Source organism: Penicillium brevicompactum (genome assembly GCF_028827555.1).
Source record: "Penicillium brevicompactum strain IBT 35665 chromosome Unknown utg000001l_segment0_segment0, whole genome shotgun sequence".
NCBI classification, from domain to species: Eukaryota; Fungi; Ascomycota; class Eurotiomycetes; order Eurotiales; family Aspergillaceae; genus Penicillium; species Penicillium brevicompactum.
The window spans coordinates 749,345-761,951 of record NW_026623203.1 but is presented as its reverse complement, the minus strand read 5'-3'; the positions used below and the strand labels follow the sequence as shown (position 1 = coordinate 761,951).

The 12,607-nt window shown below is 50.4% G+C and overlaps 3 protein-coding genes across 3 annotated transcripts; 2 read left to right on the top strand and 1 right to left on the bottom strand.

Annotated features, from left to right (window-relative positions):
• Positions 1–1,358: 1,358 nt before the first annotated feature.
• N7506_000160 (uncharacterized protein) lies at positions 1,359–3,317 on the top strand (the record flags this gene model as incomplete). The annotated part of the gene is made up of 1 exon (XM_056949456.1): positions 1,359–3,317. One exon carries the CDS (start codon positions 1,359–1,361, stop codon positions 3,315–3,317), a length of 1,959 nt encoding a protein of 652 aa, XP_056815371.1.
• A 611-nt stretch (positions 3,318–3,928) lies between these two features.
• Positions 3,929–4,684, bottom strand: N7506_000159 (ankyrin repeat domain-containing protein; the record flags this gene model as incomplete). The annotated part of the gene is made up of 1 exon (XM_056949455.1): positions 3,929–4,684. The coding sequence occupies one exon, from the start codon at positions 4,682–4,684 to the stop codon at positions 3,929–3,931; it is 756 nt and encodes a 251-aa protein (XP_056815370.1).
• Positions 4,685–5,723: 1,039 nt separating this feature from the next.
• On the top strand, positions 5,724–7,232 carry N7506_000158 (zinc finger CCHC domain-containing protein; the record flags this gene model as incomplete). The annotated part of the gene is made up of 1 exon (XM_056949454.1): positions 5,724–7,232. The coding sequence occupies one exon, from the start codon at positions 5,724–5,726 to the stop codon at positions 7,230–7,232; it is 1,509 nt and encodes a 502-aa protein (XP_056815369.1).
• Positions 7,233–12,607: the final 5,375 nt, after the last annotated feature.

The following is a 12,607-nucleotide window of genomic DNA, read 5'->3' as shown; positions in this document are numbered from 1 at the left end:
AACCCATCAAAATGGTCATCTGTTATTTATATCCCTGCTATGCAGTCAATCTTTGACCTTTACATGAGCTTCATGGTCGTACCTCTCTGACGCTTTTGAAATCCAAATCTGTCCATTTTTGCACGCCAGCACCACTTGAACCACCTTAATAAATTCCTCGCTGACTCTGTGTCGATAGCAATAAATTGAATGTAAGCCGGAGCCGCCAGTTGAACTAATTTTGCTTTTGCTTTTTCTTTCTTGTAGAAATATTGACTCGCGTGCTCTGATGCTGACCGTGCAAGCTCTCAAGGGCAAGTTCAAAATGAAACTAGACTTGCTACAATCACCATGTGCACGAGCATGTCGACCGTCAGTGGAAGACCAACCACAAACCGAAGACCGACCACATTACGGTGAGAGACATAGAGCGAAACGCATCTGGCCTACAGTAATGTTGTTTGAAAGACAGTAAGCTCAGTAACTCGGCTTGAATTCAGGCAGGCTTTGACTACTTAGCACTCGGTATCCATTTCCGCAGACGTCCATCTCAGCAATAATGAGATGGTTCTAAGTAGAAGCCCTATTTGGAGGCGATGATGCGGTATTCATGGACTGGATGAGTTGACGCATAACCAAATCAGTGCACACGGCGGACGAAAACTGTAACGGACTCGACGGCGTGCATGAAGAGATACTATGAACACACACCTGGAAGCATTTGCTCTACAGCTTCTACCGGTGTGACCCGCTGACAATAGCGACTTGAGGTGGCATCTGTGGCCCTATAAGATCCAAGGCTGTGGGAATTGAGGCCCGGAAGAACACCGTTGGGATCTCATGTACAGCTGGAATGCGCGAAAGTAGACCATCTACAAGTTGCGTGTTAATGCGCTGTAGCTATGTGAATAAAGTAGCTATTCGTCAGTCTGGCGGCAAGTATAGTTTGGTCAAATGATCCATCGGAAATAGATGTGCACTGGCTCCTGGGAGCTTTCAGGTGGACACTCGGAGATTGCGAAAATTACGATGGGATTTGCAGCGTCATATCGTATTCACGGAGCAAAGCGCCGAGACAATGAGAGCACAAAACTCAGTTCTTCAGGCCACGTGCTCGGCCATTCAAGACGATCATCGCGCCAATAAAATCCTCGGATCGAGAAATTTTCCTCCTGTGTCGCGAGTCTTCTGTAATTTCGAATTTTGAAGATCCCAGGAACCACATAAAGTTGTCGGCAGGTCATGTGAGCTCTCGGGTGAATACTATTGCCGGGAGCCGGGATCAGCTGACGTGCGTCAACAGTACCAAACCGCCGACCGGGACCTAGCGTGTCATAACTGTCTTAGGAACTCGTTTTTATCAGTTTATCTACAATTACATGGCCAATTCTAATATTCCGGACTACCAAACTCTCTATCTGCAGGCGGAAGAGGGACGGAGGCGGGCAGAAGAGCGCGAGCAAAAGGAAGCAGAAGGGAGGCGACAGGCAGAAGAGCGCGAGCAAAAGGAAGCAGAAGGGAGGCGACAGGCAGAAGAGCGCACCCGACAGACCACCTTTACCGAGCTCATTCAGCACTGCCATGTCCTTCTCTCCCGATCATTGAGAGTTGATTCACCATCTCGCTCAACAACTGGAAAAATACCTCTCCCCAAAGGAAAATACTGCCCGGCTCGATTGGAACACTGGACCGACTGTCCAAAACAGCTCTCGGAAGTCTACAAGTCCGTGTGCCAACATCTTTGCCCGGAGCGGGAACCGCCGGCTCGCCTATTTTCGTCTCTAGCTGAGATAGAAGGGCTTGGCCGTCGATTTGCTCGCAGCCCATTGAGCAGCGAGCAACAACTTGAGGCCTACGAGCGATTTGGCGTTGAAGAACATGTTCATGATATTATAGCCGAGCTTTGCAAACTGCCAGCCGCTCGTGAGGAGTTCCAGCTTGGAGACGGAATCCAGTTCAGCAATCATAAGAATTTCCTGAACGAAGATGAAGCCGCGGAGGTTGAAGCAAACGAGCTTCCCAGTACAAGTCAACCGCGGCCTGACCAGTTCTGCATCAACCGCGTCGACGGTGCCTCGACCACCATTCTGACGACTGTCGAGTACAAGCCACCTCACAAGCTGTCTTCTGCAATCATACGCATGGGACTTCGACCAATGGACCTCTGGAAGGATATTGTCCGAGCCAATAAGACATCAACCGACCAGGAAGAAAAGGTGAGACATAAGGCGGAACGACTCGTCTGCTCCGCCATTTCTCAGGAATACCATGTGATGATTGAAGAAGGACTTGAATATTCATATCTGACAAATGGGCTTACCCGCGTTCTGCTCCGTGTTCCGCTCGACCGGCCCAGCACGCTCTACTACTTTCTCTGTGATCCTCACAGCGAAATGACTCCAGAAAGTGATATGGCTTCCCTCCTATGGAGATCTTCTGTTGCGAGGGCACTGTGTCTTTGTTTGATGGCGTTTCGTTCATTTCCCCGAGGGCAAGAATGGAGAAATCGAGCGTACCCATTTCTTCACAAATGGGAAACAAGCTTCGACCGCACGCGCTCACAAATCCCAGGACAAGAGTTGCAGCAAATTCCTCACTCCGATAGCACCAACCCCGAATTTCCGAGTCCAGATACTGGCTCATCCTATTCACCGCCATCGTCATCTCCGTTACCAGCGCCCTCAGAGAGCCGTCGAATTCCTACGCGATCTCAAACGAGCTGTGCGCCTTCGGAGGTTCGACCGCGGTCGAAGTCACCTGGATCTTCCGGCTCCGACACCAATCAAGCAGCCGGCCATAAGCGGAGGATCAGTCAGGTCACGTCTTCACCGTCCGCTCGGCGATCAGGCCGTCAGCATAGGGCAGGGCAGGGCCAAGACGATTATTCCCAGCGCCGCGCCGCGCAATTCTGCACTCAGCGGTGCTTGCTTGGCTTGCGGACCAAAAATTATTTGGATGAGCTGTGTCCAAACGTGGATCATCATCGCCGAGGCCAGGCCGATCCGACTCAGCATCCAATATCGGCCGAGGACTTGATGCTCTCATTGAAGAACCAGCTGGACGAAGACATGGACCGTTGCATATCTTTTGGTGATTGCGGCTCATACGGCGCTCCATTTAAACTGACATGCATGAAATACGGCTACACGGTTATCGGGAAAGGCACCACTGCGGGGTTGTGGAAAGAAGTTTCCCGCGAAGCGGAGGTGTATCGAGTGCTCCACCAGGCCCAAGGATCTGCTGTGCCAGTTTTCTTGGGTACCATTGACTTGGCAAAAATATATTTTCTTCATGGCGCACGAATTCGCCACATGCTCGTCATGGGTTGGGGGGGGTGAGTGTACTGCGACGATGGAGCTGACGCAGCAGCTTTGCCGCGAGATTCACAAGTCGAACAAGGAGATCAAATCTCTCGGGATAATACATGACGACCTGAGGCAAGAAAATGTTCTTTGGAATGAAGAGCTCCGGCGTGCTTTGATCATCGACTTTCACCGTTCTACTCTGAGATGCCGACCGTCGAAGCCGCGACGGGGTGCCGCAAAACGACGACCGCGTCAAGTGGGGACAAGAGATGCAAAACGTCTTCGTGTGTCATGAGAGGAATGCTCTCTTTCGGCCTGTGAGCACTAACTGATAGAATGATCGAATTTTTAAAAATCAGTTGAACAACTTCAGTCGGGCAATCGAGCTCTGTTTAAATACGACTGAGTGTTCTTACAATGCTGCAATCACATAATGCAGCCGAGTCATGTTGGAAATGCGCCTACGGAATGAAAACTCACGACTGTTCCCAGTCAGAAAATTTTGGTTTGTGATAATTATGACATTTAAGAGAGCGGGCGCAGAATTTCTGCGACGCCGGTTTAGTGGTTTGGCACGGTCTTCAGCAAGCTATAGAAATGAACCTACTCATGTCACCCTATTTACAATAAAAGAGCCGTAAGCCCTAGGCAATGTCTCGCGGCAAGGTAGCAAGAAGCCAATTGAAAATGTCAAGCCGTCTGCGGATCACGGCCCGGGCTAACGGGCTGACACCTTGACGATCAGGGACGTTGGTCTGAACCCGCGGAAATTTTGCGAGAAGGCAAAGCAACTGCCAGTTGCAGGTGTTCACTGCGTGCCAGAGGGCCGAACGACCGGAATAATCAAGCGATTCGGCTCGAATGTCTTCGTGCGACAACAGTGAATCAAGTATCCGTTTGCTATTGGGCTGATCACAGCCGTGGATCTTGGCGGCCAGTAGAAGTGCAGTATCGCCGTTGCTGTCTCGAGCATTGATGTCGACATTTTTGTGCTTCAGCACAATTTTGATCGCCGTCACATCGTCGTAAATCATGGCTAGGTGGAGAAGAGTATGCCCACTCTTATCTGTAACGTTCACGTTGGTATGTGGATCGCAGAGGAGCGATTGCAAGATCTCGTGCTGTCGATATTCCATAGCCACCAAAATTGGTCGTTGGTTGCTCCAATCTGGATCGTTGACGCATGCAGCAAAGCGCTTCATCAGGTGTCGGACGACGCAGCTCTTGCCCTGTATGATGGCCAAGGTGAGCGCATTTGGGGCCCGGCGAGAGCACGACGCGAGCACACGGTCGTGCTGCATCAGCCAATCAACCACCTCCAGACTGTCTTTTTCAGTCGTAGGCGGGGGTTTGCAGCATAGGCAGTACTCAAAACTCGGAGGGAGCTCATGGTTGTACATGTCCATCTGAATTTTTGAGCTGGTACACTTTTGACGGACATGATGCTTTGAGCAAGATGCTGGACAATTGTTGAGATGGCTGTAGATGGGGACAGCGTCAGGAACAGAAATGAGGAGACTGGTAATGGATACGATGATAGCATAGTCCCTCTTTATACCTAGATAATTCTATTTGTATATGTCAGTTTTCAGGAATATCCTCAGCATTCTCGATCATCAGGATCACATTGGCGAAGATGAAGTGACGCGCATTCCTATGGAGGGTATCTAGCTCATATCCCAAACCCGAGATGGAGGCGAGAATGAACAGGGACAGGACATGATCTCGATCAAAGAATAGCCGTCGAATACTTGCAAAGTGATGATGAGACAGGCGGTCAAGGTATACTATCCATCAGTGCAGCGTTCATGGCTATGCTGTGGAATGGAGGACGGAGGTTGTGTTCCTAATTGTTCTACGCACCGTAGCATTGAAACAAGATCGGCGCCACTATCCCAAAGAGACCTCACATGGATCTTCGAACCCTTGAATGGCCCTAGGATCTCGGTGAAACGTTCCAGGGGTGCTGTAGCTCCCAGGACTAGTGTGCAGGGTTGCTAGGCAGGATTGTCACAGATATACATGAAGTTTACCGGATATCTAGAGAAATGATCTACGGGGCCCACGCTGTTGTCAGGGATCTACCTGAAGTATACAGGATGTTTGGAGAAATGATCTGCGGGACCCACATGGTGCATATGGGTTCCCCTGAACGCGAGGAAGCCCGTTGCTTTTGCTTCCTCGCGCTACGTCTTGTATCTAGAGTCGACTATAGCTTTCTTTAATATTGATCACTCATCTACGGATACGTGAGACCCTCACATTACGTAGCGCCAACCTTGATAACCGACGACAACAAAGACAACCGACGACAACAAAGACAACCGACGACAACAAAGACAACCGACGACAACAAAGACAACCGACGACAACAAAGACAACCGACGACAACAAAGACAACCGACGACAACAAAGACAACCGACGACAACAAAGACACAATGACGTCCAAATCTAACGAAGCCCTTAGCGCTCGAGGGCCTGAGGATATGGAACGGAGAGGAAGAACAAGAAGAGAAACCGTGATGGCACAAGAAGCCACCGTCGTCGACGATGACGGATCTGACGACGACGATTACCAGCCTAGTAATGAAGACGACAGGACAGTACTGCCCGAAAATGCGGGCACGACCCCGATGATTGATGCGTTTGACTATGTGAGCCCGAATCACCCGCTACGTCCTGCTCGAGCGATCTGTGTTCTAGATAGAGCGCAACAATTGGCACGATTGCGACACCATTTCGAGTTCTGGTGGGACGTTATGCTCGCCATGGACAAACAAGCCAAAATGAATACAAACCAAGTGACCGATGATTTGATTCGTGAAGAAGTCATACGTTTAGGCGAAGACAACCGAGAACTGCGACGTGAAAGAGACCGTATGACGGTGCAACGAGATTTGGCAGAGAAGCGAGTCGAGGAACTGGCCTCGAAGTTGGACGGAGCTTACCGAGAGCGAGACCAGTCAATCAATACGTTGATGAATACGGCGAGACAAACGACGCCGGTTCCGGAAAGAAACACCAACAGTCGTGTTCCCCGACGCGATGTCTCCCTGGAGGCTCGGACTGAACCGATACGACGAGACGGTTCCCACTTGCTTTACTCCAGTCCGGGACGTTTCGATAATCCAAAGTTTCCTGATGCGCCTGTATTTTCAGGAGATCGCGGCGCGTTTGATAGCTGGAGAGACAAGGTGTATGACAAGCTGAGTAACAGCGCCGCTCAGTACCCAAATGAAGAGCAACGAATTGCCTATATTCGCAGCCGCACTGACGGTATCGCCTATCAACAAATCCGAGCCCAATGTCGACCCGACCATCCGCGCAGCTTTCGGTCTGCTGAAGATGCATTGGAAGCTCTAGAAAAGATTTACGGCGATAAGAACAAGAGAAAACGGGCCATCAACGAACTGCGCACCCTGCGTATGGGAAGAAGGACCTTTGATGACTTCTATGCCGACTTCGCCCGCTGCGCTGCGGAAGTTGGATATGCTGAAGATGCTATGATACCACTACTCGAAAACGCGATCTCAAACGAGTTGGCCCGACAAGTCATCGGGTTGCAGAAACCCGCAGACTTTTACGACCTGGTAGATTTCTATCGAGATGTTGATCACGAGATGCGTGATTACGAAAGAAGGTTGCCAAGCCGTGTCGTTGGCACCGGCCGAACCAATCAGCAATACGAAAAATCACGTCCAAGACAGACACCCTTCGCCACACGATCTGAAGGCTATGTTCCGCGCCCGGTAGATCGCGCCTTGCTTGCTCAGCATGGCCGATGCTACAAGTGCGGTGAGCATGGACACCGAATCCACGAGTGCACAAACCCGCAGATGAAGGAGATGCCACGCCTTGGTCGCGGAACAGCGAAGGTAAACCATGCGACGATGGAATCCGACATCGACGATGAAAGCACCGTCGTTGAGGGAAAAGAGATGTCCTAGACCGAAGTCGCGATTTAGGACGGACGAAGTACGAAGTACGATCAATAAGAATCTCCGCTTGCTCTGTGCGGCAGCAGAGGGTGAACCTCGATGGTAACCACCTCATCCTGCCATGCACTCTGCACAAGGACGGAAAGGGTGTGCAGATAGATGCTCTTGTCGATAGCGGAGCAAATGGAATGGCTTTTATTGATCAAACCTTTGCGCAAAAACACGATTTGAAACTGGAACTGTTACGTCACCCGCGACGGCTCGAGGTCGTTGACGGAAGACAATCGGTCGCGGGGCGGATCACCCATATGACACGGATACCCATGAACATACAGGGGCACAGAGAGGCTCTGCCCTGTTTTGTGACCAAGTTGAGCCAGCAACCGATTGTGCTCGGAATCCCTTGGCTGAAGCTCCACGATGTGACAATCTCATGGAAAAATAACACGTTGACATTCGATTCTGCACACTGTCACGAACACTGTGGAGTGAAGAAGAGGATTGTGATCTGTGGAATCACGAAAGAAGATCCAATGAAGAAACCGACGAAAGATACCGAAAAGAATACGCTCGACATTCGCATGATTGGAGCGTCCCCCTTTCTCTACCTAACAGACAAAGCAAGAAAGAAATCCGAAGACTTCACCATCTTCGCTGCCTCGATGGCAGATATCGAGAAAGCACTGGCGCCTAAGACCAAAATTGAACCCAAAGAAAAACTACCGCCGGAATACCATGAGTTTCTCGACGTGTTTTCGCAGACAGAAGCCGACAAGCTCCCACCGCACCGCGCCTACGACCACAAAATACGGCTAAAGGAAGGCACCGAGCCGCCATTCGGCCCGCTGTACGACATGTCCCGAGACGAGCTCCTCGTCTTACGAGAATACCTGGAGGAAAACTTAGGGAAAGGATTTATTCGAGCATCGCGATCACCCGCCGCCTCTCCAGTTCTGTTTGTTCGAAAACCGGGAGGCGGATTACGATTCTGTGTGGACTACCGAGCTCTCAATGCGCTCACGGTGAAGAACCGATACCCAATCCCATTGATCCGAGAGACCCTGGATCGGCTCTGCAAAGCTCAGTACTACACCAAATTAGATATCATAGCGGCGTTCAATCGTCTTCGCATCGCCAAGGGAGACGAATGGAAGACCGCGTTCCGGACGAGATATGGATTGTTCGAATATCTTGTGATGCCGTTCGGGCTAACGAATGGCCCTGCTTCCTTCCAGCACTATGTGAACGATGCCTTGCGAGAGTACCTCGACATTTTTTGCACAGCATATTTGGATGACATCTTGATTTACAGCAATTCATTGAGCGAACACAAGAGACACGTGAGACAAATATTGCAACGCCTGAAAGAGTATGGGTTACAGGCCGATATTGCAAAGTGCGAATTCCACGTACAGGAAGTGAAATATTTGGGCCTCATCGTGAGCACGGACGGCATCCAGATGGACCCAGTGAAGGTCTCCGCCGTCAAAGAGTGGCCGACCCCACAAAATGTCAAGGACATCCAAAGTTTTCTCGGATTTGCGAATTTCTACCGAAGGTTCATCAAAAGATTTGCCACAAAAGCCAACCCTCTCACCAGATTGACCAAGAAAGATACCCCATTCACATGGGATGACAAATGCCAGACTGCATTCGAAGAACTCAAGGAAGCGTTCACCTCAGCACCAATTCTACGACATTTTGACCCAGACAAGCCTAGCACTATCGAGTGCGCCTCATCAGATTACGTCAATGCAGGCTGCTTGTCACAGCCTGATCCAGATGGGACCCTGCACCCAGTCGCATTCTTTTCCCGCAAGCTGTCACCGGCGGAATGCAACTATGATATCTACGACAAAGAACTAATGGCCGTGGTGCAGTCTTTTGAAGAATGGCGAGCCGAGCTAGAAGGTGCAGCAACTCCTGTACAGGTGGTCAGCGACCACAAGAACCTCCAACATTTCATGACAACCAAGCGCCTCAGTCGGCGACAAGCGCGATGGAGCGAGTTTCTTTCACGGTTCGAGTTCAAACTCATTTATCGTCCAGGAACACAGGGTGGGAAACCAGATGCTTTGACAAGACGATCATCAGATATGCCACAGACGGATGACGACGAGAGACTACGACATCAGGACCAGACAGTGATCAAGCCGCAGAACATCTCACCCGGAATGCACCCGCTTGCCTTGAAGCAGAACACGTTACACGAAAACCACGATGATACGCAGCAACCCCTCGATGATTTGATCACCGCTGCTTATAAAAAAGATCCAATACCTGCAAAGATACGAGAGATTATGGACAAGCACGACCGCCAGCTCCCGACGGAGCTGGCTCGACTCAAGATCCCCATCAACGAGATGGTAGAAAGAGATGGAAGACTGTTTGTGAAAGATCGAATGTTTGTGCCGGACGATGATGAACTACGCCTCCGTCTTCTACGATCATGCCACGACAATGCCGCCGCGGGGCATCCAGGAAGAGCCAAAACCCACGAACTACTTTCACGAAATTACTACTGGCCCAAGATGGGCCAAGCCGTTAAACGATATGTACGCAATTGCCACACCTGCTCGCGATCCAAAGCGTCACGGCTGCCATACCAGGGGCTTTTGCAACCTCTGGGTACGCCGAATGGCAGGTGGGAAGACATAGCAGTCGACTTCATTGTCGAGCTACCAAGAAGTAAAAACGAAACGACAGGCCAGTTCTGCAAGAACATCATGGTCGTGACCGACCGACTTTCGAAACAACGACACTTCATTGCATGTGGATCTACGAATGCAAAGCACACGGCACAGTTGTTCTTGCACCATGTATGGAAGCACCACGGACTACCAACGACGATTGTATCAGATAGAGGGACACAGTTCACCTCCCGCCTTTGGCAGCGGCTTTGCCAGCGATTAGGAATCTCGACTAGGCTCTCGACAGCCTACCACCCAGAATCAGACGGTCAATCGGAAAACTCCAATCAGGGGCTAGAGCAGTACCTCCGGGCTTACGTCAACTATTCGCAGGACGATTGGGTCAACTGGTTACCTCTTGCAGAATTTGCGATCAATAATCATCAGTCAGCGACAACAGGAGTGACACCTTTCTACGCCGTATACGGACAACGTCCCCGAATGGGACATGAGCCGCCCCAAGGAACACGAAAACTACCCGCGAAGCAACAGATAGATATCAGCACCGCGGACGCCTTCGCCAACGAAATGGCAAGATTGACAGAAATACTACGTTTGGAGATGACCATGGCCCAAGCGCAACACGCCGAGTACGCAAATGAGAACCGAATGCCAGCACCACACTATCGTGAGGGAGACGAAGTGTGGCTCGAGACAAAGAATTTGAGTATAGAAAGACCAGCCAGGAAACTCTCGGAGAAGTTCATTGGACCGTTTCGAATTGCAGAAGTCATGGGCCCAGTCACGTACCGTTTGGAGCTTCCCCCAGCGATGAGAATTCACGACGTGTTCCACACGAGCTTGCTCCGCCCAGCAGCTTCGGATCCCCTCCCTGGCCAGAACGAATCTACTCAACCCCGAATCAGATTGAATAAAGATAACACCGAGAGAAGAGAGTGGATGATTGAAAAGATACTGGATTCACGCATCACCAAGAATCGACATGGAAAGAGAAGACTGGAGTACTACGTGAGATGGAAAGGCTACTCTCCTTCGTGGCGACCCCAACAGGACCTGGTCCCAGGGAGTGGCGAACTTTTGTACGAGTTCCACAACCAGAACCCAGATCGACCTTCGCCTACTGAGCTATGGCGTCGCAGGAGCTCCTAGTTGTTTAGGAGGGGGGTAATGTCAGGGATCTACCTGAAGTATACAGGATGTTTGGAGAAATGATCTGCGGGACCCACATGGTGCATATGGGTTCCCCTGAACGCGAGGAAGCCCGTTGCTTTTGCTTCCTCGCGCTACGTCTTGTATCTAGAGTCGACTATAGCTTTCTTTAATATTGATCACTCATCTACGGATACGTGAGACCCTCACACAGTTTCTGGGGCCAAAGAAGCAGCTTCCAGGAGCCATGTAGCCCCAGGAAACCTGATGTAGCTTCTGGGGTCTGGTACTTTCACCTCGGGGAACCGAAGTCATGTTCCTGTTGACAGTCTCATACCTCCTGAAACCTCAAGTGCGGTTCCTGGGCCTATGGCTTAGCCTTTCCGGGAGTAGCGAATTACGCAGGTTTGTGCGCAGGTCCGGTGAAGGTGTCTTGTGAGGGCTTTCCGCGAGCTCAGAAGGCAGAATATTGATTCTAGGATCCAGAAGTAGGGTCCCAGGAGCGCGACAGCTCCCAGATCCAGCCAATGTGTTCCCAAAACCAGTTCGTATTCAATCAGGATCATATAGTGGAGATCCCAGGGGGTAGAACTCGGTTTCCTGGAAACGGAAAATGGCCCCAGGAGCTAAATAGAGGTTCCCAGAGAACAAACAGCTCCTAGAATTGCTTTTGGCATTTCTAGGATCAATGTAATAGTTCCCAGAGTCAGATTACTGGATCTGGGAGCCGTTGCACTACTACGGCAGCATCTGTGAATCCTAGAGTCAATACTCTGCCTCCCAAGGTAGTTTGTTAACTTACAAAAAATTTTCAACAAACCTACGCACAAATCTGAGACATTCAACCACTTCCAGAAGGCTTAGCCATAGCCCCAGGAACCACAAATGAGTTTCCATGAATTGATAAGACTGTTCAAAGGAACGTGACTTTGGTTCCCCGAGGTGGAGGTACAAGACCCCAGAAGCTACATCAGGTTTCCTGGGGGCTACATGGCTCCTGGAAGCTGCTTCTTTGCCCCCAGAAACTGCACTGAAGTCTCCAGGAGCAAGAGAGGCCCCAGGGTCAAGACGTGTGTTCCCAGTGCGGATAAGTTCATCTCTAGGAACGAGACTGATTCCTTGATAGTGACAATGGAAAGCCTTACAACCCACGAACGAAGCACGTGCTGTTGATTCTAGCGTCACACCATGGCCTAAAGTTTGTGAATTCTTACATGTTGGTGTCTTCGAATGGTGTTGGTATTCAATGCTTCAGGTTCAATATCAACTATGCAACACAAATACTGCATGCATCCCAGAAGACAACAGGAAGAACAAGATGATATCCCTTGCTGTTTCCTTTTGTCGAGTTCAGGTCGCTTCGTGCCTCGGTCTTGATCTCAAGAAAGCACATTACAAAGAGATTCCCTGCCAGGTCAAAACCTTCCGACACCAGGTCAATAAGGGGCTTTTAATCCCTCAAGAAGTGGAAGAGAAAAGAAAGTTACTGGTTGAAAACTGAGGTCGGTGAGCGTCTTGTTCTTTGAGCAGGTGTGTCAGCGTGCCTTCACTTGTTGAGGTTGGTCACGCGGTAGCCTAGCTACC